General features: G+C 36.9%; 2 protein-coding genes across 6 annotated transcripts in view; one reads left to right on the forward strand and one right to left on the reverse strand.

The window, feature by feature from the left end:
* Window positions 1-27564, forward strand: part of dab2ipa (DAB2 interacting protein a) — a 106014-nt gene that overhangs the window by 36778 nt on the left and 41672 nt on the right. For all 5 annotated transcript variants that reach the window (XM_084390072.1, XM_084390070.1, XM_084390075.1 and 2 more), the window contains one exon: window positions 15443-15561. In XM_084390072.1, the coding sequence (XP_084246198.1) occupies window positions 15443-15561 (119 nt within the window). The remainder of the gene's footprint in view (window positions 1-15442; window positions 15562-27564) is intronic.
* On the reverse strand, window positions 2322-3797 carry LOC311279166 (antimicrobial peptide NK-lysin-like). Its single transcript, XM_084390471.1, has 4 exons — window positions 3613-3797; window positions 3237-3301; window positions 2851-2949; window positions 2322-2732 (listed from the first exon to the last, which is right to left on the reverse strand). Exons 1-4 carry the CDS (start codon window positions 3653-3655, stop codon window positions 2574-2576), a joined length of 366 nt encoding a protein of 121 aa, XP_084246597.1. The 5' UTR covers window positions 3656-3797; the 3' UTR covers window positions 2322-2573.

Here is a 27564-nt window from a genome sequence, read left to right on the forward strand (position 1 = left end):
ATGCGGTACACTTCATAAATGTCTTAATGTATTACATAAAATATATTAAAAAAGTAAATCATATTAAATTAAATTTTAAATAATTTAACTACTTTGATTTGACTAGATGATGCCATTTGTGGCAATTTCTACAATGCATAAATGGCAATTTATTAAAAAAGCAGCACTCATTAAAGCAGGGCTCAGTAGTTTCGGGATTTCTTCGCTGTATTCTCGCTTTTTGCTCGCAGGTTTCTCTCTAGAGCTCCCCCCACAGCTTCGGTATAGATATTTGACAACACTGTTGTAAAAACTCGTTGGCGATTCTCAGACACCAGAGGCTAGTAGATCAACGACATCAAAGCAGAGCGGCCCGCCGGCTCAGAGTTGCAAGTGCGAATTTTCCGCTCACGGGCACCAGGGGGGTGCGAAACGACCACCATTCAACCCGAAATAAGTAATATAACCATTCCAATGACTCCGAAGCTGTTCAGTTAAGGTAAAAAAGTTACTTAGTTCACCTTTAAGGTCCAAGCATAATATGGCCCATGGGAATGATAGTTAGGATTTGATGCAGCAGGTTAACAAAAGAAGCTGGTGTCAAAGGGGACAACTGACTTCCAAATGAAATCACTTATTACAGCATTCAAAAATTATTTTAATTATATAATATATTTCTGTGTAAGATGGGATGGACTCCAGCAACATCACGACACTATAGAGGATAAATCGGTTTGATGAATGGATTGATGGATATAATATATTTGTACAAATTATAATATAATAATATTGCAAAAATACTACACCGAGCATATTGTCACATTACTAAATACAACATGTTAGAAAAAGGAAATAAATCCTATAAAAATGCTTTACTATATATTATCTTAAAAGAGACAAATATAACAGTCTTAATTTTAAATGCACAGCAATAGAATTAATCATGTCTGGTAACTTGACAAATATGTTTTTAATATTATTAAGATATATAAATGTCACAGGTCAGTCGCAGGAGAGAGTAGAACATTATGCGTGGATCAAAATGCAGCAGTCCTTCTTTCTGTCAGGACCACTATCGTCAAAAACTATTGACAATTAGGATACAGTTTGGACTGGCGGTATGGTTCTGTTCTGGGCAAGAACTCCCTGCACATCCATGCACCAACCATTCAGACAACACCAAAAAAAAGTGAACAAAACAGTATAAATACACAAGACAAACTGAGGCACTTAACTAGACACAGGTGAAACTAATCAATTACCTGATCAGAAACCATGGAGACAAACAGGGACAAAACTATGACAACCAAGTAAAGATGAACTTACACAGGGGAAAGTAATAACAAAAACAAAGATGAATCCTGACAATAGAAGTTATATTAACATTCAATGCATCTATCAACATTAGAATATATGCAAGTATATAAGTGACGGATTCGAGACTGATTCAAATCCGATCATTCATACCACTTCAGGAGGGGGTCTGAGACGCATTGGACTGAGACGAAGTGGAAATGCATCTGGTTGTTAAAACCACATGTAAATTTTACTCCTCCCAAAATGTTAAAAAATAAACATGTGAGAGCGTGTTATAGGCCATATGACATGTTATAGCCAGATCTGACAGCACCACTGCAACACGCTTCACCACAGATGAGTAGCTCTTCAGCAAGCCGACGTGCAAACTGCCTCAAATGACGTCGCAGATGCACATAATCATCTTTATTAAAAGTAGTGAGGCTTAATGATCTTACCAGTGCTGATGCCACTCTTTGTTCTATTGTGGTCTTTGATCTTGAAATTAGCTGATGATAAATAAAATGCAGCTCATATATGTTGCTTTCATTGACGTGAACTCCAGTAAATTTGCATATAGCGTAGGAATTGAAGATCGGATTTATATACGCTTTCTAAATGCATGCTGAGCATCACCTCAGCCTCGCAGTAGCATTTTTCTTAATATAACCTGCAGGATACCAGTGTAGCAGGTCCGCTGCATGCAATTCTGGTATTGTTTACATTGTGATTACTAAGTTATATAATTGGCAGTCATTTGAACCCACTTGTCTGTATAAATTGTCTAATTGTCTTAAAGTGTGCAGTTATGTATTTTATGATAATTATTTATATGGTCACATATGTTTGATCATACTTGTCATTCAATATAATTCGTTCTGCAAACGGCCTTCTTTGCTGAGTAATTAGCAAAATTCAGAGTCTGAAATGATCATGAGGTGGACCAAGAAATTGACCAATAAAATGCTAGTTCAAGCATCCTCTGATTGTAAAAGTAGAGTAGAGAGGGAAAAAAGAGTTTAGAATCATGTCACAAAACATGGAAGTTTGTTGCTCACACATTTATTTTGCAGTTTGTTGCAGGAAAAATACAGTGGCGTAAAGCTGAGTGTACGTGACGCATGCAAAAAGTCATTTCCACCTTAATTTGCAGCGACAGATAATGTGATATACAAAACCACAATAATCATACCATTAGCTCTATAGTGCAGAATGTCATTCATTTTTTTTCCAGCTAAAGCGAACACTTGAAAACAAAGAAAAAAATGACATTTTGCATTTCTTCGATACATAGTGTATTAGCAAACACCAATGTTAACACAGATGGTTCTTGCATTATCAGTAGTTGAAAGTTCTTCAACCAGAATGTTTATATACTTTGCCACAAATGTCCTACACAGGTATTTTAGGAACCCGATCTCATCACAGACGTGCGCCAGCATCTGTCTAATTTCGCTCTGTAGGAAAAGAAACAATCAGAATTAACCTTACTCCACTAGTCTCTATGCATTCTGTAATATGTTTTTGAATAACACATTTTTTAAAAGTCATATACAAGAGTAGCTTATAGCACACCTGAGTTGATTTACCGGAGACTAGGTTTTTCACCTTCCCCATGGCCCACTTGCAAGCCCAGCACAATCCAGGGAGTTGTTCGGTTTTTGCCATCTCGCCCTTACAAGACAACAGACATGGCATGTTAGAATAAGTAGTTTAGATATGACAGTTAGAACCTAATGAGCAGTTCAAACTGGACATGACTAGTTGTTTGAAAAGCATTGTCAAGCTTCTCCTCATCTGGCATTCTCTTGTAGTTTCAGCATATGGCAAAGTTTTGACCTCTTATAGTTTTGGCCATTGGTATCGGCATCAGCCATTTAAAAAAAAACATGTTTGACCACTACTTATATGTCTTAGTGTGATGCAGCTGTCCATGATAAACCACGTTGAGGACAACTCACCGAGCTTTCTTCAAGTTCATCTCCAGTAAAGTTTCGTCTGTGCATTTCCCAGTCAAGAGCACAAACTGTGAGGAAAAATGTAGCACATACTAATCCCAGTTGACAAGAGAAAACTTCCCTACTATGAACATTGAACAGTATGTGAATGTAACCTGATTTAAACAATAAAAATAGTTCAGCTGGTGGCTTTTCAAATGACTAGATACATATGCTGGTTTAGAATTTACATGCAGCATTGTCCATCTTAATCCGATTAAGACCATCTTGGAATGGTCCAAACAGGTCTATTTTTTTTCTACTTTTTCTTTCTTCCAGCTGGACACACAAAGATAAATAATGATAAAGATAATGACCAATTGACCAGTGCTAATTTTACCTGAGGATATCAGCAGGGTGGCCAGAAGGATACGTCGGAACATCTTATTTGAAAAATCTGAACACAACGAGATGGACCCACTGTTGATTTTTTTGGTTTGCTGCAGATGATTTAGGTCCACTCTGTTAAATACACATTTGTCTTCAGCCAGAAACCACAGATGTGTAGAAGTGAGAACCTTAACACCCTCAACATGCTAAGGCGTACTATCACTCTGAGTTCTATCATTAGAATATTTGTCATCTTCCTGTTCTGTATGTGTGATATTTATTAATACATGTTATTGTATTGCTTACACAAACAAACACTTCAGCAGGTTGTACACCCTTATGGTACAGTAGCAGTAGCTAGTTATAATTAATTATAAATATTTAGATCAGCTGTAAGAATTAACTTGATGAAGCAGAATTAATATCACAATCAACTAACCTGGTCGTCCAGCGAACGCTCAGTGTTAATCGTTTATCAATTCTAAGAAACATAAATTTCCAGGGTATGGGATATAACTTTCTTACTGTACCATACTACTCGGAGCATGTAGCCAAAAACTGCAAGATTAGGGGCTCCAGTATATGAACCACAAACAACTTTATGTGTTAAAACGATTTTATTAACTATACTAAACACTTAGACTAATCTAACATACACACACATACATACATACATAGTTTAGCAACGGAAAGAGAGCTGAAGCACAATACAGGAAAGCAAGAAGTAATAGCAGATCAACAGCCTTGAGCAAACCACCAGTTTCTTAGTTGACCTTAAAGGCCTTCATAAATTGATAGATATGACATTGTGCAGCACAGATTCAGAAGTGATCCTGTTGAATCCATGGTGAAACAGGGTTAATACGTGCACCTTATAAAGAGCAAACCATGTGCTCTGGTTCTCAGAGAGCTCCTACACCACATATCTCCTCATCTCTCAAAAACAGTGGCAGTTCGCACCCCTGCCCAAAGCTGTGTGCAACTCTCTGAACCAAACTACTAATGCAGTCCAATAACTGGCCTTATCTATATTTATTAAACAACAATAAAAATGTGGTAACATATTACATTTCATAAATATTTATAAAATACTACTGACAAAATGTGCATCTAAAACTACACGCTGTCACATAGTCAGTAGCTGGTTAGTTAGTTGTGTTTCTTCACTTAAAACAACCCACTCATTACACCATTTTTTTTCTGGAAATCGCACTGCACTGGCTACGCAGTATGTTTTTGACTGAGTGCAAAAAGAACTGGCCCAGTAGAGCAGGGGTTTTCAAAGTCAACGACAGTGGCCCTTCTGACACAATGATACATGTACATCTGTACATGATGGCGCCAGAACACCCCCTCCCCTAATTTCCATACCACAGCAAACCTAACCTAATAAACTGTAAGTTTAACATTCCTAAGCAATTATTGAAGTAAACAATCAGTAATAAGAAAGAAGCAAATCACAACCAATAGGACAAATAAACACAATAGAACAAAGACACAAATTAAATATAGTTTTTTAAATGTATATTTGATCTAGCCTACTATTCAGCTATAGATATTGAATAAAGTCATTAATGTAAAATAAAAAACTGCATAGCATTCACTGTATGAATTTATATGCTACAAACGTTATTTAAATAAGAGCATCTCATCTCTTTTTCTTTTGTTGTTTGATTAACATTAATGACAGACAGCAGCAGGTAAAGTAGGCTGCTGTCACTTTAAGACCTAATGCACAAATCCAATATATTAATACACATCAGATTTCTTTTTCAACTGTTTACGTTCACTTAAGACATAACCCACTGTGTTTACACACCAAGACAGGCATTTTGACACACAAGTGTGTGTATCTGACCCTTCAAGCGCAATAAATCACAAACGAGAACTCAATTTAGGATCGTACTTTTACTCAAGTACTTGATTTGTGTATTTCGTCCACCACTGCCCATGTTTCTTTATTGCTCGAACATGTCAATAACTTTAAGCAGTCCTGTGTTGTGTGGATACTGTGTTATAAACAATATAGACCTAGCAAAATCTCTATGGATTCACACTTGTCGCCAGGATATATAGCCTTACTCCGCATCTCCCCTGACGTGCTCTCGCGGCCCACATATTGAAAACTCCTGCATTAGAGTCATCCATTCTGTAATTGAACTACACTGGTTTCACTGGTGTTGCGGCTGCGATGGAGTATTGCTGTGAGAGTACTTTAGTAAGGAATTGGTGGAGGAATGCATGTGCGACATCCTTTAAAGAACCAAATGTCATTAGGTTCCGGAATTTAGTATTGCATGCAATGCATTCGGTGCTGGTTGAAGAACTTTCAACAACTGATAATGCAAGAACCATCTGTATTAACATTGGTGTGTGCTAATAAAGAGCATAGAGTCAATGGCCTTTTTCCTATGTATCGAAGAAATGCTAAATGTATAAAAAACATTTTTTTCGAGTGTTCCTTTTAGCTGGAAAAGTTTATGAAATTCTGCACTAGAGCTGATGGTGATGATCATTGTGGTTTTGTATATCACACTGTTTGTTGCTGCAAATGAAGGTGGAAAGTATGTGAAGTTTTTGTGCATGTTTGTCATGTAAACTCAGCTTTACACCACTGTATTATAATCTGCTAAATAAATTTGTGAACAAACTTTCATGTTTTGTGACATGATGCTAAACTCTTCTTTTCCAATTTTTGGAGATACTTTTGCAATCAGAGGATGCTTGAACTAGTATTTTATTGGTCCATTTCTTGGTCCACCTCATGCCCATTTCAAACTCATAATTTCTTGAATTTTACTAATTACTCAGCAAAGAAGTTTGCAGAAAGAATTATACCATAAAATGGTCTTGAGTGACAAGTATGATCAAACATGTGTCCATATAAGTAATTATAATAAAATACATAAAATCTGCACATATTTAGGCAATTAGACAATTTATTCAGACAAATGTGTTCAAACGTTTGCCCATTATATAACTTTGAAATTGTTACACAAACAATACTAACGCTGGTAACCTGCAGGTTATATTTAGAAAAAATGCTACAGTGAGGCTGCGGTGATCCAGTTTTGCATTGAGTGTTAGTGTATTTTGAGGCGGAGCAATAAAGGGAGGGGTGTGTTTGTTTGGGTTGATTTCAAATATCAATAGATGCTACTGTACCTTTAACAATAACAACAATGCTTGTGGCAGAATTTTCTAGGAAGTGGCATCATTTTTGGTGCGGAAAGCAACAGCACAAAAATCTGATTTTAAGTTACAAATGTTGAAAGGCATTGCATAAAAGGAATAACCCAGACATTTTACTACATTTAGATGACTTACAGCACTCTGATAACAGGTTCAGTCCCCTCGGACTAACCTATGTGTAATGGCGATCTGAGCCGTTTTTCCTTCTTCGCCATTTCCACAAGGGTGTAGCACAAAGGATTTGATGCGTGAATCCATAACTTGTCTTGTAAACTTGACTTTTCCGTTGTCAGTTTACATTTTATGTAAAACTAGTCAAAATCTCGCAATATAATACAAATAACACAAAATATGCATTTATCAAAAAACATAATCGCTCTTAATAATATAAGGAAAAATATTACAAAATTTAGTTATGGCTCTAACACTATGATTAAGTGCCTTAAAGATGACATTTCATGTATTAACTCTTAACGTCCTCATGAAATCAAAATTGTCCCCATTTACTTTGTTAGCACACATTACTGGTCTTAAGGAGAACAATTAATCAGTGTGTGTTAAAAATTGTTTGCCATGGTTAATCTTTAATCAAAATCTGAAAAGTTACTTCCGGTCTGGAGTGACGTTCCTTTTCCGATGGCGTCTGATTGACGGCTTGGGTTGAAAACGCTTAAACACTCCCTTCCAACCATCAGACGTGCCTTAGTTGTAGTGTTTTATAATAAATTGAACAATACACCTGCTTAGCATTTCTCATGTAAGCTTTTATCATTCTTTATTGTTATATAAAAATAAATAAAAGCGAGCTGCATCATGAACACATACAGAACATATATTGTCGTAATCATATATTTATTTGGCTTGATGCTTTATCTGTAGAAACGTTTCTCTCAGTTGTTTACGTGCAGAACCGTGCTGAACTCAGAACGAGGAAATTAACACAATGTCATCATTCGGAAGGGCAGGAGTTATGATCACATAATATGATTGACAGCTCTAGAGTGAATGAGCTCTCTGACTAGACACGCACAGAGGAAAACAGCACTCTGTACGCTGTTTCAAGCTCTTCAGATCGCAGTGAAAAATGAATTGAAACTATAATCTGTATTAAGAACATGTAAGAAAAAATCTGTTCTCAGACACCAATTATAACAAGAACGCAACTTCAATTCTCTTCTCTCTTCCGGAATACTTTTCTTCGGTGTTCACCATGGACTGTATAAAAGGTGTTCACACAGGTTTTCAAAACAGGGCCACCACTCTCACACTATTGTGCAACAGCAGCGGCTCGGGTAAGCTCAAATCTAATTGGACTAAATCGACATTGGTCGGAAATAGAAATCTTGCTTTGTCGCGCTGTGATCCATTTGGATCCATTGTTTGGATTCAAGAGCGTCATTGCGCTCTACATGTACTACATTCGCCATGTTGTCATTATCATGTGACCTACCAGCCTCATTTACATTTACTTCACTGCCATTCATTAACCCTTTCCCATGGCCTTATGGGATAGTAAAGTATCCATCTCATGCACACTTCAGAATCTCGCCAGAAGTAGGTCATCCGGGTACTTTTTGCTTACTCTTTTATGAGTACTGTGAATTCAGACATTTTGTCACATACTGTTTTTCGTCTACCATATAGTAGGGATGAATGCGATTTCGGATGCAGCCATAGTTTTTAGCCACTAGGCCACACTGCCTTTTACAGCATAGAAAGTGTTTACTGTGGATTAGTCGTAGTGTGGCACACACAGCTTTACTGGCTTTTATGGTTGGTTCTGTTTGTTGAGATTAGTGGAGCAAAGGGCACTGGATTGCACATGTCGACTAACTCCTGACTGCGGTTCATTGAACTCTGTTACAAGGTTAATCCCAGCAGTTGTTGCTAGTCGGATAAATCAGGTGTCATCACGCACCCTGAGGAGAGGCAGCATGTTTTGCACTTCCTGCCTAGGGCGAGAAGCACCGGTCCTAATGGCTCTCTTCGCAGATAAGTGACCGACGCGGCCACAGCTGGCTCTGAATCCTCGGGTCAGCCTGAGAGGAGAGAAGGATTAGGCACACTGATAGAGTTAAGCCATCGTTTTATAGACCTCAATGGGCATCTAATGGGGAACAGTCTTTGGAGGAGATGTAATCAGTCCTGGTTGATGCATGCTTCAAATGAGACAGATGGGAAGCGAATCTTGCTGCATTTAGCTGCAAGGTGGAAAAGCCACAGCTGGCAGCACCAGTACCCACGCTTTCCTGTGCTTGTTGCATGCCCTCTTGAGAAGGGCAATATTACCCCCTTGTGTTGCTCACAGTGAATGAGTTGATGAGGTGTTGTGTAAAAACGTATCCTTCCTGTACTACTGTACTGCTAGTGTATGACTCAATTGGGACAGGTTATCATGGCGACTTTCACTTCAATATAACTTGCAATCTGTCGTAATTTAGTCAAGTCAATTTTAGCAATAGCAATATAGTAGTTTACTTGATTAAGCAAATGGATTTCTTTAACAATGGCCACGTTTGGCCCTGTCTTAAAACACTTTTTACACTCTCACTAGTTTTTTTTTATTAGTTTTTTAGCCGTGCATTAACAACATCCAGTATATAAATGTACAACATTGAATAAGTCTTTTTTTCCTGAAAGTAATAAAAATTTCCACCACAGTCATCCTTCCGCCACAGTGTCCTTTCCAATTAATTTTTTTTAATAAAATTGACAATTATTTTGTTTTCACAAATAGCATTATGTGTGTCCTAAATACACACAATTAAATAATATTTCCATATGTTTTGAATATATACAGGGTTTTGATAATTTGACAAAATTACAGCTAGATTGGAAATGATTCACAATAAAGAAATTCAAGCAATATTAACCTTTTTTTTTTTTTTTTTTTTTTTTTTTTTTTGATGTGGCGGAAATGACACTGGGAAAGATAAAAAAAATGTAGAGAACAAGTATTTGATACACTGCCGATTGTGCAGGTTTTACTTACAATGCATGTGGTCTGTGCAGTTAACAGGTGCAGTTAATACAGGTAATGAGTGGAGAACATGAGGGCTTCTTAAAGAAAAACTAACAGGTCTGTGAGAGCCGGAATTCTTACTGGTTGGTAGGTGATCAAATACTTATGTCATGCAATAAAATGCTAATTAATTACTTAAAAATCATACAATGTGATTTTCTGGATTTTTGTTTTAGATTCTGTCACTCACTGTTGAAGAGTACTACCTATGATAAAAATTACAGACTTCTACATGCTTTGTAAGTGGGAAAACCTGCAAAATCGGCAGTGTATCAAATACTTGTTCTCCCCACTGTACAAATATTAGTAATAATATGAATGCCCATTTTAACAATTCATATTTTTTTATGGCTTTTTATATTTTAAGATAGGACAAGAGTAAAAAATAATAATAAATACTGTTCAGTCAGTAAGTAAAAAGAAAAAGATATTAATATTTTGTTTAGCATGGATGCATTAAATTAATCAAAAGTGTAAAAACTTCAACATTGTTGCAAAATATAAATAAATGTAGTTCATTTTTATCTTTCTTTAACTTTATTCTTTTTTTAAAATCATGGTTTCCACAAAATAACAATGTTTTAAAAACATTGCAAAAATCTTACTGCGCCCAAACTTTTAAATGGTAGTGTATATTAAAGGCAATTGAAAAGTAGTAAAAGTAAATGAAGACTGTATTGTAAAAAGTTTCCATTATAGTTTGATTGTGATCAATTATTGAGAAATCTGTTAGTTAAAAAAAAAAAAAAAAAAAATCAAGTCATTGGACATAATTGTGCCTAACGTTGAAGAAACACTCATATACGTACTTCAGTAATTCTCTTTAAGGCGTGTGAGTTTATTTTCCACTGGTACTTCAAATATTGGCATCAGTCTGCCGCAACTGTTTACCCCCTACCAGAAAACTAAGATAAACAGTTATTCCACTGCTTTCAGTTCACCCATTTTGCTTAATTATAGAGCTAAACTAATGACAGGATCTATTAACTGACGCAAGACAGAATGAGCACTGTGTTTGTAAGCATGCTTGAACGTGAACGCCCTCGTGCATGCCGATGAGTTGTGTGTTTGGCTCCTGCGGGGCCACAAGAGAGTCCCGCTGTCTCATGCGACACAGAGCCTTTCGCGCGAGTACGCCGAACCACATCCACGCTAATTGATCAGGATCCCAGGCTTGTCGGAACAGGAGGAGAAAGGGCAAAAGTGCGCCCCCATGCTGTGTGGACCACTTTGAGAACCCTGGGAGAAATCCAATACCTGGCTCTGGTGATGCATGCAGACACGATCGTTAGGAACCCAGGGTTACGGATTTCCCCACAGCCCCTGGTTCTCATGCAGAGCGTGCGGCTTCAGGCTGTGGACTCCTCTGCGTTAAGGCTCAGGCTAGACTGTCTGGCTGCGAACAACAGATAATGACATTATAGGTGTATTGTTTCAGCAGATGCTCAGACACATTCAGGATCTTAGCAGAGGCTCGCTGCAGTCGGGAGTCTGGTTTAGTTGTTATCTGAGAGTGTGTTTGATAACGGCCGTCATGCTAAGTGCCTTCATGGAAGACTGAAACACAAATAACTTGTTTTTACACTGTAAAAAAAAAAGAATGGTGATTTTGCTCATTATATCACAAACTAGTGTTGTCATAGAAGACAACAGCTTTTCTGAGCTGCACAAGGGGTGAACACTGCAAAATATATATATATCTTAAATGAAGAACATTTTACTTGAGAAGCAACATTACATTATATATTTCAGCTTGCCTTCAGGCAAAGTTGAGAATGTCTCATGAGAATGTTGTTTCAAGTGTAAAACAAGTTAGAACAAGTTAAAAATCTGCCAGTGCAATAATACAAATACAAAAAACACTTATATAAAAAACTATCTATAAGAAGAAGTCTTAATACATTATGCTGTGAAGTAATTTATCCTGCTTTAAAGATTTGTAGATGTTTTACCTGAAAAACCAGTCAAAAGGAATCATTAAGAATTTGTTTGCGGTAAACGGATACATTTTCTGTTCAGTGTTCAGTATTTTTGTCTTGTTTTCCAGTTATATTTCACAAATATTTCAACATCCTTTAAACCAGATCAAATGGTTACACTTTACAATAAGGTTTCATTAGTTAACATTAATTATTAACTAACATGAACTAACAATGAGCAAAACATTTGTTACAGTATTTATTCATCTTTGTTGATGTTAGTTAATAAAAAGTTCATTGTTTGTTCATGTCACAGTGCATTAACTAATGTTAACAAACACAACTTTTGATTTTAATCCAAATGTTTTAGTAAATGTTGAAATTAACATTAATTTAGATTAATAAATGCTGTAGAAGACTTGATCATTCTTAATTCATGTTAACTAATGAAACCTTATTGTAAAGTGTTACCGATAAAATAAATAAGATATTAAGTCTTGTTTTCAGAGGGTATCTCGAATGTGGCAAAATGTTTGTTCCGAGCAAAAAACTCACTTTGAACAAGAAACCAAGAAAACCATTTGCCAAACTGTGAGTTTTCAATTGAACTGTCTTGTAGTGTGCGCCTGGCATAAGGAGACATCTGGAAGGCTTGGCATAAGGGGCTTCTTGAAAGATATTTCATCTTAAATTAGATGTCTTCCTGGAATGTTTATCTTGTAACCTTGGTGCATTGGCACAATAAGGGTGAGAAACAGATCTCAGTTCTACTGGTTATAACAGGACTGGCTTGTTACTTGTCGAAACACAATTTCAGGTGAGGAATAGGGATTTAACCAACCAGATCCCACGGCAATTCGTAATACGAATTTTACGAGGTGGCTAATTCGTATGAATTTGTACGAATGACCTACCCCTGACCCCACCCCTAAACCTTCCTATCACGTGGGTTTAGACAAATCGTATGAGTGAGGTCGTACGAATCCGTACGAATTGGTCGTGAGATAGCGTTGGATTTAACCCATTAAAGGCTACAGTAGTAACATAGACTAATTCCTACAATGCAAAAATTATTTTAATGAGCTATTTTTAAAAAGCGTAACTTTTTTCCCCTGTAAAATATATATTTTTTCATGTTTACCTAGAATATTAGACAAAAATACTATGACTATTTTTAGTAGACAAAACCTACATTAACATTTCAGTTGAAAAAAAAAGATCCTTTTGGAACAATCTTCATGTTGACTAAAAAAACAATGTCTCTGGAGGTTTCGGAAAAGAGCCCCAGATGTTTTCTCCACTAGCGCTGGTGTGACTAACAGCCTAACAGTGCCGTTTGGGGGTCAGGACAGAGCTTAGCCTTCTGCTGTCTTACAAAGTAAGAACCAGGTTATACAAATCTAAACAGGGCCTTCAAATCAATGTTTAGCGGCCTCAAAATGTTTCACGCCGTGTCTGCAAACTGACAGCCACACAATTAAAGCTGTCAGACACAAACTCACAAGCATGGACACAAGAGGGCAGAGAGAGGCCAAGCATTAAGATTACAGGAGTGGGGGAGATGAGAGGAGGTTAGGAGTGCAGGCTCAGCAGCTAAGCATTACAGGAATTCAGTACATGCACACAATAGACGTAAAGGAATCAGCAAACCTTCAGTCTTTTGACAGCTGACAGAGCTTATTACTGAGGCATGATGCCAGCATAACCGCACATGTTAGGCCTAGAATAGTGTGTAATCCTGATTGGCAAAAGGTCCAGGGAATATATTGAAGAGTTCATGATTTGACAAAAACTTTAACCTATTAAATATATTATGTTACTTTCCAAATGCATGTTTCTGGTCTTATTGTGAATTATTTATCTGTACTTGTAATTGTAACATCTTCATGATGCTTTTCTGCAGATATCATGGCCTTTCACACAATTGGATAATGTTAACCAACAGCCACATTGCTAGTTAGGCATTGTTTTAGCACATTTGCAGTTACTTTAGCTCCTTTCTGGTATGTAACTCTGGTATGTAAGTCTCATTGTCTCACTCTTTGCGACAAATGTGGAGTTTCACACAGAAAATGTATTTTGTGGTAAAGCATTCATCATTTTGTGAAAAACATTTCCATTGTAAGGAAATGCATGTGATGAAGATAGACTTGGCTGTAGACACGTCTCGGGCGTATTGTTTAATTTTGAAAGATGCAGAATAACTACCCGGCTTGAGTTTGTGTCAGGAGTGGAGCTCTGCAGACTGTGTTGTCATTGATCCAGACTGCGGCTGCAGCCCCCAGTTACACGTCTGCTCCGAACAACAGCATCATCAAACAGAGCTCTTCCTTCACTCTGACTGGCTCCATGAATAATTCTATTTAGAAGTTCAGCTAATATTGGCAAATTTCATGTGAAAAATGTCCCGAAAAAAACAAAGAACTGAAAAATGTAGAGATATTCTTTGAAGATGTTTTGATATGAGATGTCTGAAGGCTGACCCATTGAGAACAGTCATGACATCTCTTAAAAACAAAAATCTTTACTTACCATACGTCTATATCGGCTGATATGAAATTGTCAGCTTTGAACAATAAGTGAGTTTAAGTTATGTAATTTTTCAATGATCTACAGACAGCCTTCTCACTGGATGGACATGTTTGCATCTAAATATCATAGTTTTAAGATATAATTTATTATTATAAAATGTATTATAAATGTGGCATTATATAGGATCTGTAGATTTCAGCATCAACATTGGCCATTGAATAAATCGGTTGTCCGCAACTAGACACCAACCTGTGGTTTGAGATAGTTTCACTTGAGCATAAGAAGCCGCATGGGACTAACCATTGCCCCAGATCTGATTTTGTTGCCTCAATTGTAACTCAATAGCCTAGGAATATGATGAGGACCACAACATTTATTAGCAAATGTGATTAAGTTATGGTAAAGGGTCATATAGGTAGTGTGATGACTGATTTTTCAGTTTCAAGCAAATAATCAAAAAATTTCTGCCACAGCATTTCAGACAAGCACTTTAACCAACTATGCATCATTTAGTAAATTATATATTTTTTATATCTCTTTCTTTCTTTCTTTTCTTTTAAATTGCATTTAAAATGTGACTGACTTTGTTTCTGTTAGCCCCTTAATCGGTTGTTGAGCAACAGCAGGCACTAAGTGCTTTATTAAGATCAATTAGCCATTCATTCACTTCATGCATGAGGCCTTTCAGATTCAGATTTCCCACCCATTAACTGCATCTATATGCCTGAGAAATGCACTTTTTTTTCTTTCCTTCTCAAAGCATCTCACTCAAGATAGACTTTGGTCTTTCAAGAATAACTCAAGTCCTTTTAATCTTGTCCTAATCTATACAGCCTCAGAAAAGCACCAGCTCAGCTCTCCTCCTATGAACTTGCAGTACACCAGTATTTTTCCCCCTCTCCATGCCAGCCAACAGTTTCCATGGTAACAGCGGCTTTAAGGGGAGTATCACATCAGTGAAGCTCCTTCAGCCCAGCGCTGCGAGCAGATGTGTGCGCCACACCAATCGCGCAGCTATGCACGGCTCAACCAAACGCTACGGATGAGAGGAGAGCGAGAGGGAGGAAAGAACAAATAGAAGGGGAAAGCCAAGCCTCAGTTTTCACATGCAGCTGCTCCAGTGGTTAATGAATCTGTGAGTGTAATACAGTCCTTTCCTCTGACTTCCTGTCCAGGGCTTTCTCAGCCGCAGACTGAAGGGTTCCATTAAACGCACCAAAAGCCAACCGAAGCTCGACCGGCACAGCAGCTTCAGGAACATCTTACCGGGCTTCAAGAGCGCGGAGAATGACAGGTAAGGTGGAGCCGCCGATTTTGTAGCTTGTTGCAGTTTTGAATCTTTTTCGCCTTCTTGTTGTTGCTTTATTATTTTTTTTATTCATCCAACACCATGAAATCCACCATTACATTGACAGCTGTCAATACTTCCTTTCTTATGTGCCGTTTACAATTCATGTTGTTTTTAATCACTCTGTGACTAGAATTAGCATTAATATTTCCATTTTGTGCCAACAAGTTGATGAACAGATCTCCTCTTGTCTGGTCTAAGCGTAACGTCTCGAATTGCAGCTTGCCGGATCTCCTACAACATTCATCACGTTATTCTCCAAATGTTTAGCCTCTCTATTCATCTCTATTAGGGTTGTTTAGAGTCACTTATTGCAGTGCTAAAATGTCTGAGTCATCTTTCTCCCCCATGAATAGGGATCAGAGTGAGAAATGAATTGGATTACTCACAGGATAAATGGTCCAGCCACAGTCTAATTTGCGAGAGATGCTTGTGAAATATTCGGCTCCTTGCGTGTTGTTCAGGTTGTCAGGAGATGAAATATCAGGCTCCGGGATGCTGGGTCCATATGTTGTTTTGATGTGACTTCAACACAGTGACCTACACACAGCAGTTTCTCAGCCTCATTGTGTGCTTCTTTTATACAAGCTTGTAGCAATGTGCACAGAAGGGAACAGAGTTCATGGCAAATGGTAAATGGTAAAGTCAAAGAGATTGCAATTGCGTTTGAGTCTATACTGTTTGTTATTCAGAGGGAGGACTGGACACTTACTTTGCCACTGTGGAAAGCGATATCTCGCAACCTCACTACTTTACTAACCCAATTTTTTCCCCCTTATGCAATGAGATTATATGAAAAACAAATAGAGGCTTGCTGAGGTCTCAGTGCTTTTCAGCATATTTTCCCAGTTTGAGATATCATCTGAAATTCTGTGTTCAGATTTACAGATTCCAAAAGCTACAATCAAAAGTCTGAGATCTTTTTGCAAACTTAAATATTTCCCATATTCTTTTAAAACTAAATTATCTAATCCACCCACATGTATTGTATGTCATCAATTGTTTCATTCTCATTCTATTTTTATTTCTCCTATAGGAAACTGTAGTAGAACATTTGATACTCAAATGAAGCATATCAGACATCCTCCAAGCTATAACATTTTCATAGATTAGCAATATGAGTTTGAATCTGGCTTATGCTTGTTGACCCATTATTTCCTGTCATCACCCTGTTGTACCTTTCAACATATGTGTCGAAAATGTGTTTTATTTATTACTCATCCTCATCTCGTTCCAAACCGTATGGTGAATATGCTGGCGACTCTTTTCCATGTAATAAAAAGTAAGTGGGGAATGGGCATATCAAGCTCCAAAATGACAAAAAAAAAACACCATAAAAGTGTCATTAAAAAGTCCATATGACTCACACGGCTATAGTCCAAGTCTTCTGAAGCAACACAATAGCTCTGTGAAATTTAACGCTCTTGCTTAATAATTTTCCACTCAGTTGTGCTCTCAAATCAAATCTGGTGCCATTAGTTATAAGACACTTTTGTGGTACTTTTATGGTGCATTTTATGGTTCCATTAACTTTAATTATATTGAAAAGAGTGAGTAAAAGAGTAAAAGAAAAAATCTCCTACCGGTTTGAAACACAATATTGAGTCTGATATTCATTGGTTTACTACAAAAATGCACCTTGACTTCCTTTATTCTTCATACTAGAGAAAGAATTCTCATTTACCCGAAAGAGAATCTCAAGAGCACAATCTTTTACATGGGAATTTGTTGAGTCACTCCAGTCCATACAGTCCTGTGGATATCATAGCAACCGTGCCAAAGATTTCTCCACTGCTCACCGTCAACCTTGTGCTTCTGTGTTGCTGTGGTGTTAGCAGGGAAAAATGGCCTTGCTTGTCCAGAGATTTTATGCCTCATTAAAGCAGCATATTATCCTGGGAGGGGGACCATCAACTTCATGGCACCAAGGTATGTGAGCTGGATATGACATACACACACACTGCTTTTCGGATGCTGTGCCAGACTCCATACCTGACTGGGTTCTGCCAGTCACAGTAAGTTAAGGGTCATTTCACCCAGATGTGTCTGTTCAGCCTGCCTGGACCTGACGGTTGCAAAGCTCAGGTCGATGTTGTGTAGTTCAGACAGGGTCTTTCACCTCCGCAGTATTTTGCAGCATCACACAGTCTAATATTTAGTCAAATTGAGTCTATTTGGTTTTCTTTGCTTTCAAGTTTAGTTTGCTTTCCTGGTCTTTATGTGCACAAATCATCTGCATTATTTCAAAAATTATATATTTTTTGTCTTAATTCATTTTTGAAATCCCTCCCCTATTCTTCAAGACCCAGTCAGTTCTCTTTTCTTTCTTTTTGTTTTGTTGGATATATGTATATGACTGATTTGTTTATTTATTTCCTCATTAAATTTGCATAATTTTTCATTGATATATTGTTTTTTCCTGTTTAATATGCTGTAAGTACGCATTCTATTGGTTGATTATAAACATCAAAGCTGTCATTGCTCTCTTTATTTAACATGTAAACCAGTGGGGTGAGTTTGGGGAGGAACAATCTTTTGGTCTGGCCAATGACAGAGAAGGGCGGAGCTGAAGGGTTTCTTAAGAGCGTTTGGAAAACAGATTTTTTTTTTCCAGTTTTTGGTGCAGAAATCAGCTTAATGATCTCTTTTCACAGATTTAGCTTTTTACAATCATAAATTTAAGTTGTTAAAAATGCATGACTTAGAACTGAATTATTGCCTTTGATTTTTAGCCTCATTCTGCTTGTAGAGTACATTGAACTGTGTTGTTCTGTTCCGCACTGATGGCCAGCATCAGTATATGTGGAATCTGCGGTTTCATCCTTTATGGACTCTATTATAGTGCATATTTTACCTTTTAACTCTATAAAAGCTTCCATTTAGATATCTGATGTCCTTTTGGCTGAAGATAACAATCAGCTTTTAAGCTCTCAACTGGCCACTCCAAAATATTTTTTGACATAAACTGGAAGTGATATGAAAGGGAAGTTGATTTTTATTTAATAGCGGATGGGCAAAAAATGCAATTCTGTGTGCTTAAATATTTTGGGGGTGCACTTTATAATAACTTCCAATAATTTATGTTATGTGCCAGTATGTCACGTATATGACTTATGCTGTAGGTCTCTGTGCTTATTAAGCTTGGAAAGTAGTAAGATGACATGGACAAATAACAGACTACCGTTTAAAAGTTTGGGGTCAGTATGCTTTTTTGTTGTTGTTGTTTTAAAATAACTTTTACTACTTTTATTCAACAAATGATGCATTAAATGTTGCAAAAATAAATTATATTCTAAATAAATGATGTTTTTTCAACTTTCTATTAATCAAAGTATCCTGAATAAATTGGTTTAAACATAGATAATATTTTTTTGAGCATCAAATCAGCATTTTAGAATGATTTCTAAACACTGAAGACTGGAGTAATGATGCTGAAAATTTCAGCTTTGCCATCAGAGGAATAAATTACATTTTAAAATGTATTCCAATAGGATAATATTGCACAAAATTATTGTTTCTACTGTATTGCTGATCAAATAAATATAGCCTTGGTGAGCAAAAGAGACTTTTTTTCAAAAACATGCAAAAATCTTACTGACCCCAAACTTTTGAACGGTATAAAGTAGTACAAGTAATATATATTAAATTCTGAAAATATATGAATCAAAGTTTGACATTTTTAACCATTTCAATGCATTATGTAATGATATTTTATATAATGTAATATTATTTGATAATGCCAAACCGATTCTTTCATTTTCACATGTCCAAGTGGAGACATCAAACTGACACTTAGACAAAACGCATGCCATTCAGCCTTAGGGGATCTCTTTACGTTACAGCCTTTGAAAAGGACTCTGGGCTTTACCCATTGATTTTGTTGTTGTTTCCCAACAACCATTATCTGAACAATAACGGCAGTGAGATCTCTTCATCCTCATGTAATTGAACGAGAAATAAAGGAGGTGGTGTCGTCACGGCAGTGATGGATAGCGCTATTCAAAGCATGTTTTTGTTTGGCAAAGGCCATCTTCTTCACCTCTGACTCGCTCTTCTGTACATTTATTAAGAGTTATTACTGCAAATGCCTTTATTTTGAATCTAAAGACATGCTGCTTGAAACCAATTACTGAAGCATCATGTTCTTTTTTTCTTTTTTTACGGGTCTCTTGCATCATCTGTTTGGACAGAGCGCGGTTTCCAGGTCAGCCTCCCCTTCTCGCTGACGGCTGTTTTGCCATGTCCCACTTAATTACAGGCCTGGGAGTCTTGTGATAGAGAGAATGCATGGCCTTACTGCACTCCACTAACACCAAGAGACATGATCGCCCAGGGCGTGCCAGTGTTTAAGTGTGCACCCTACTCCACAGATTACTGTCTTTATTTCTCTCTGGCTTTGTGTCTGTGTGTGTAGGGCGGGCCGGGGCGTGGGGGGTCTTTGTCTTTCTTCTGTAGACGAATGCAGTAATCAGAAGCTGTTATGTTGGTTTGTTTATTTAGTGACCTGTGAATTCCACCGCAGATCGTATCACGGTCACAAAACGGTGTGTAAAATCTATTTTAAGCACCATATTTGTGCACAAACATCTGATAAACATTTAAAAAAGGATTTGAGATCAAAAGTGTCGGAAAAACATCTGTAGAAAGCCATTCTGACATCCGTCAGGAAACATTTTTGCAATGGACTGAAGATGCAAACTCTCTGAAAGATTGCACATTCCAAATGAAAACTTTGAATAGATGTATGTGTTTTTTTTTTTTTTTAAATCTGCAGAAAACTAAAATAGCAGTCATGTATTCCAATAGGGGGAGATCGGGGCTAGTTGTCACACTTCACTCCAGTGAATATTTCTGAGAATTAAATTTTTTGAAAGTCAATATCTAGTAGTGACAAACCTAAAGTCCTCTACTGTATAGTAGTCTAATATAAACATAAAGCAAATTTCTACTGTTGTCGACTGCAGAAAAAAGATACTGTCTCTTTAAGACATGTTGGCCCAATAGAGGGACATGTTCTATTCTATTAATTATATCAGCTGAATTTACAGAAAAACAGTTATGTAGGAAATGCAAAACTGTCAGTTGTAATGTACAACAATTTTAAACTATTGTTTGGGGTAATGAATTCATAATTGTATAAAATTACAACATTTATAAAAAATGATCTGACAGCTTTGCCCCTACCTGACTGTTGATTCAAATAAATAGCCTTTACCAACAGCTATTGCAAAAAATATAATGATATGAAACTTTTAGTTCATTCTAACGGAACATGTCGACCTCTTTATGAAAAGCCGACCTCTTTAATAATACATGAGCAAGTTGTCACTATTGACTCGTATTGATTAAAGGCACACTGGAAGGCACTGTCCCTCATGTGGCGTCCCAGGAGATGGGGGAAGGGTGCAGTGCGCGGGTGCAGGATGGTGGTTGGGTTTGGTTTAAAGACATGTGTGATGTGAGGGCTGTGGCAGTCTGCCCATAATGGATTAGCCTCATTAAATTCAAACCTGCATTCCACACAGAAAAACACCCACGGCAGAGCTGCACATCCTCTCTTCCTTCAGTCCGTCTGTCCCTCTCATTTTGTCTCCGTCTCAGCCCTGTCTTCCCCCACGGTACTCCATCTATCTGACAGGCTTTCTATCCCCCCACCTCTGTTTTTATTGGTTTCTACTGTCTCTACCCCACTAAAACCTGCTCCATATTTCTGCTTTTGACCCTCCAACAACCTCAAATATCAGCTATGAATAGGATTGTCGTGCACATTCAGAGCATTTCTATGGTTGGCCAAGGACTTTTACTGGTTATTGAACTGATTATGTATTTTTTTCACATGAGATGAAGGTTTTATCTCTCAAGGTCTGCATTTAATAGCAAACTGAGCAAGCTTTGCAGCTTATTTACCATGGCTCAGTGCTTCATTTAGCTTTAGTGTGGTCATAAAACCTTTTACAAATTCCGAAGCTCTAAGGACTGTGAATATTTTGTTGATGGTAAAATCTTACCAGCCGCATCGCTTTCCTTTCTCAAGATTTTTATGCTCACCTACACAATTGAGCTTCTATTTTTCTCTCTCTCTCTCTCTCTCTCTCTCTCTCTCTCTCTCTCTCTCTCTCTCTCTCTCTCTCTCTCTCTATCTATCTATCTATATATAGTTTATTGCAATGTTTAATAAGAGATCAGTGGATTACATGGGTAAAGGAACAGTTTCCCCCAAAAATAAGATATTCTGTCCGTGTACACACTCCTTCATGATGTTCCAAACCTGTATGTTTCTTTCTTCTTTTTTCATCAAGGGATGCACAATATATTAGTTCCATATCGGTTATTGTAGTTTTTCTTATTGTAACACTTTACAATAAGGTTTCATTTGTTGACATTAGTTAACGACATAACATGAACTAACAATGAAAATACTTCTAAAGTCTGTAATAATCTTAGTTAATTAATGTTAATTTCATCATTTACTAATACATTATTAAAATCAAAAGTTGTAAGCTTATTGTAAAGTGTGACGATTCTTTTTAAATATATTGTTTTGGTCAGTATTTGTGACCTGTTTTTACATTTAGATCGCATTTGCCTTCATCTTTCACTAATTAATAAGAAGTTAATATTTAAAAATGCTAATAATTTAACACTGTTCAGTTATTATTATTTTTTTTGCAAATCTCAAAATTAATATCCTTTTTCCAAATATAGTACATTTATAATCCCTACATTCAATTTAAATTTTTAGTTTTTTGTGTTTCATTTAAAAAAATATTATTTAAATATTGTCCATTTATTTATATCAGCCTGATTTATATCATTGAATATTTTTGACATTATTTCTTGAAACAAAACGTGACCATCAATTCAGCTTTCTCTTTGACCCAGCAGTTCAATGACACTGGCAACATTTCCCTCCTTGTCTTCATTTCCCTCTCATTTTGAATGCTTGACATGGTATATTATATAGATCGAGCCTGCGGATGATGTATAGTAATGCAATTCTTGTAAGCAGGGCTGTGTTTGACATCTTCACGGGCAAGGACGATGACCTCTCTATCCCACAAATCTTTATTCTGAGGAATCACCAAATCTCACTGTTATGATGTAAAGTAATGCTTGAGCTCAAAGGACAGAATAACCTTCTTGATAAAACAGTTTCCAGCTGAATCACTTCTAAATTTAAATTCAACACAGTATAGCAGGAAGTATGTGTTGAATTTTCTGGGGTCAATACAAGTTAAGCTGCATTGACAGCTATGTGACATGCTGGTGATTGTCTCAGGAAATAAATTTGATGCGCCACTGATATTGCACAAGGATAAACATTAAAATATGTGAGTTTAATCCGTTTCAAAACAAGACTTCACCGAATACATGTTAACTAGGGTTGGAAAGTGGGTATATATTGTTCCGGAATATTTTTAAGTACTTGAATCAAATGGGGCTCGGTTCTGTTAATGATTCTCGCATGTGCATTCTTCCACCAATGCAGACGAAATACTATACTGAAATACAATCCTGCAGTGCGCAATTGTGTCATTGCTGCAACAACACAATATACATCGTGACCAGTGATATTCCCGAATAAATAACTCTTGTTGTGACCCATTTTTAGTGAATCATAGACACAGATAGGACTGTGAATCATATAGATCACAGTCCTATCCCCAAATTAATGACTGTTATGAACCGAATCTGTTTAGTGAATAAAACGCATACAAATCAAGTGTAGTCCGAATCACGAATGACTCTAATGAATGGTCGTTGTCTGTGAATGTATTTTTTTTTTATCTAACCACATGTGAGACTTTTAGATCAATGTAGCTGTGTCTGTGTAAAGTTAAATGCAATCTTTGAGTTCCTTTTTTTTAGCCTGGTTAAAACCAGACCATTCTCAGTAGTAACTGAGTTATGGTCTGGCAAAGCTTCATTAATAATTCATTTCCAAAGGGGCGTCACCAACGGACGTCGCTCAAATGCCTCTGGGCGCAATTGGATAGACCTAAAACCAATCAGAGCGATCGTCGTCGTGTAAAGCCATATGCTGCGTCCCAATTCGCCTAAGTTACACTACGCCATAAAAGTATGCACTCTTTTTGTGAAGAAAAGGTATTTACTTTTGAATGTGTAGCAAAAAAGTAGGCAAGCTTTGGGACATACTACTTCGTCATCTTTATCGGACGGATCTGTCGCGTGCATTCTGTCATGTAAACTGCCCTGTCAATCATCTTGTCAGAGTTAAAATCCTCTATTAAATCTAATTTAATTCCCTACCGTTTTGGAGAGAAATGCAGTAGCACGTTCATCTGCCAGTGGGTCTTTCATGGAGACTGTCCTCATGTGTTTGCAATTTGAATATAATAATGCATTTAAAAGTTGGTGCGCTTCACCAACGGACGTCGCTCGAATGCCTCTGGGCGCAATTGGATAGACCTAAAACCAATCAGAGCGATCGTCATTGTGTAAAGCCCGCCTCAACGTTTCTGATTGGTGCCGCGATTTCGACAGATTAGAAATGGGCTTGAATGAGCTCTTTGCCAGACTACTTGCAGAGCAAATCTAAATTTGCCGGAAGTTGTCTTGGTTTTCCCAGGCTACCTTTTTTTTAGTACCCAGAAGATAATTTAGAAACTTTACAACTCATATTTTTGCATCTAAGATTTAATAAGGGTTCTTTAAGAAAAATATGAGCTTCATATTTCTGCTTTTAAACTCTCTGTCTTGCTTCCCTAGACTTTAATTATCAGCATAGACCTGTCATTTTTACAAGCTGAGGGGGACAGGTCAAAATAATCTAAGTGGTAATTGACATATGCTTTCGATAAAGCTTATAATTTGAACCTGGAATGTTCCTTTAATTATTGTAAAGACAGTACATCAAATGAAAGCAAACTAAAGCAATGAGTCTTGTACTCAATGCCTACATAGCTGTGATTGTTCGCTGTGTAAATTGTGTAATTGTGTTAACATTTTTGGGTTGAGCCAACAAAGTAAATTCAATTAGGAATTACAGTGATAATCTTCAGATTTTGTGATATTTCTTGTACTACTTCATGCAAAACAGTTTGCATAAGTGTGATTGTGCAATTGAGGATAAAACTGAATAGATAGATGTGCAGTTTACATCTTAAAAGAGCTCTGCACTGTCATTTTGACAGCAGAGAAGGCTGTTTAGCTCTTGTAATGGCTCTTTTTGCAATGACCATGACCTGAGCAAATTGATTTGCTCTTAAGAAGAAATGTCTTTCTAATTCACGCTCAGATCCGAGAGGAGCTGTCATTTCTGTCACCTGATTCTTTCTGTGCATTGTGCGGTGGTTGAGATGAGGCTTCAGACTCAGCATCCCACAGATCCCGCCCCGACAGCCCACCATCTTCTGGAATTTTCCAACCGCCTGTATCATGCAGATCACGCTTGCTTCATAATTGCCAAGAATATTTTACACGAGGTATGTCAGATATAAAAACAACAAAAACAAACAAATAGGAGGCAGAAATTGTCAGTCAAGTTGTTGTTGTTGTTTTTTTAAATAGAAATTCAGCGCGAATTGTCAGTTGAATATAAATGTCTACTCATTTGGCAGCATTTGAGTGAGTTCAAACTAAGGTAGGTTTTAGCACCCATATTAACTCTTTCCCTGCCGTTGACAGAATTTTCCATCATTTATGACCCAACGCTATCCTGCCATTGAAGGACTTTTCAGGCAATCCATGTTTTCACTTTTATACGGTAGGGGGCGCTATTTTGCATTTTCTGAAAGAGTATAGGATTTCTGGATCAAAACACAGGTGAAAATAGAAGCATTGCTTCCCCATATGTAAACTAACGCGATCATTAAACAGCATATCAATCAAAACTGCCTAACGTTACCGAATGAAGTGTCGAACCCACAAAGGGAGAAAGAACTGTGAAGCTTTGGTTTGGTGATTGACTCGATCTACTCCATCTGTGTTTTGATCATCGTTACAAATTCGATCTGGATGTAGTCTTTGCCAAAAATAAATTTTTCTCAGCTTTTTGTTCAAAATGTTCAATGCATTAAGTGTTGATAGAAAAAGAATGCATGAAGCTAGAATAAAATGTTTTTTTTTCTTTTGATATATTGTATATTCAGATATTCATACAACAAAATATCCTGGGTGCCATGAAATTATGTGAAACTTTTTTTTTTTTTATCCTGGCGCTGGATGGCAAAAAAAAAGAGTTGGAGGGAAAGAGTTACAGCTTTTAATAAATGGCATAATATGGCATATGCATAGCTACATGTGCAGTTCAGACCTATCTCACTAATTTGTTACTTAATTTAATGTATCTTTTAAAATCTTTAGAAATGTTTTAATTAAGCATTAATAAACTATTCATTTTTTTTCCTTTTAAGTTTCTATGCATTTCTTTTCATGTAAAGGATATCACTTTATAAGATCGTAATAATTATGAATAGCTCTACTCAATGTTATAATTTATAATAATCTATTATATTATAATTTATGACCATTATCAGAGGGAGTTATACTACGGTGCTGTTGAATCTGATTAGTTGACGAACGAAGGTGTGCAATTATTTTCGGGGAAACGCACGGCTAAAGTAGTTCCAGGCATCACTAAACAGTTCCATATCACTTCGCCAAATGATTTCAGTTATTTCGAAGGTCCTTACAGACTACAACAACAAAAGAACCAAAACCCACAATGACACAAGCAAAGCAAATTAATATAGACAAATTATTTCCATGTTTTTGCCACAAAATTATGTTTTATTATGTATGGAAAGCACACACTCTCTTTCTCCCACTCAAACGCACACACAACAGTACTCGCACACTCTCACACACACTCGCACAGAAACATGTTGTCAGCGCTGCTATGCCGATTTTATCAGTAAAATAGTTTAGCAACTTAAAAGCTACAAGACATGTCACTAGCAATGTAATAACGGAGTTGTTCTTGGAGCACAGTTTCGCTATTAGAGACGCTGCTGCCAAACACTGTTGAGAGACATATACATACATTAAAAATATATATACATCTCTCTCTCTCTCTCTCTCTCTAACTGCATTAAGAACTGAATTAGACTGCTCAAGCCTCCGCCAGCTCTAAAATGCCATTTTGAAATTAGCAACAGAGGCTTGGGATGAGAAGCGTAAGAAATGAGTCCTTCACACAAGAGCGTTTTAAGGACAAAAACCTGACAAGTATCTTAAAATACATGATCTGAAGAATGTTTTGAGGTGTGGTAACCATAGTACAAGCAGAATAATTAACTCTGGGTGATTTTAATTATTGAAAAATAATGCAAAAATAATCTCTGCTTCGTGTCGTGGCCGCACTCTTGTGTGCATTATTTTTCTAATAATTCAACAGCCCGGAGTCAATTACTCCTTACATATTTAATATTACTGTTATTTTCTGTTTAGATCCCTGTTAAAAGAAGCACAAAGCACAATGCGAACTTGCAGTTGTGCTGTGTGAAACAGGCCTAAGTGTGTAACTGTGTCTGGCAGATTCACTCGAGTTCAGGGATCAATGACAAATCAATTTATCAGATAAGCCTTTGCTATATACGCAGTAATCTTTCAACCAGCAGTTCTGCTAGGCCACTGCAGTGGTTTTTATGTTCTATCTACGGCACTACAGGTTTTTTTTTTTTTTTTTTTTTGTTATTACCACACACACAGAGACACACAAAATTGGCATTTCTTTTAGTGCGTTTCACTCTTGTTGAGACTCTCAGACAGGTTTTTTGTCTCCTTTGTTACAGCCTTCTTTTGCATTTGCATTTGATCTTATGCCCTTGCGAGTTAGGCTTTTATTTGTGACACTTTGTTATTATCCGGTCTTACTGAGATGTGCACCATGGTGTAGACAGTATACGCAATTTTGTGTTGTTGTCCCCCCAAAACATCTAAGCAATCATCATCATTTAATGACAAGGTAATTTGTGTCAACAACTT

Source organism: Rutilus rutilus, assembly GCF_951802725.1.
Source record: "Rutilus rutilus genome assembly, chromosome: 19".
NCBI classification, from domain to species: Eukaryota; Metazoa; Chordata; class Actinopteri; order Cypriniformes; family Leuciscidae; genus Rutilus; species Rutilus rutilus.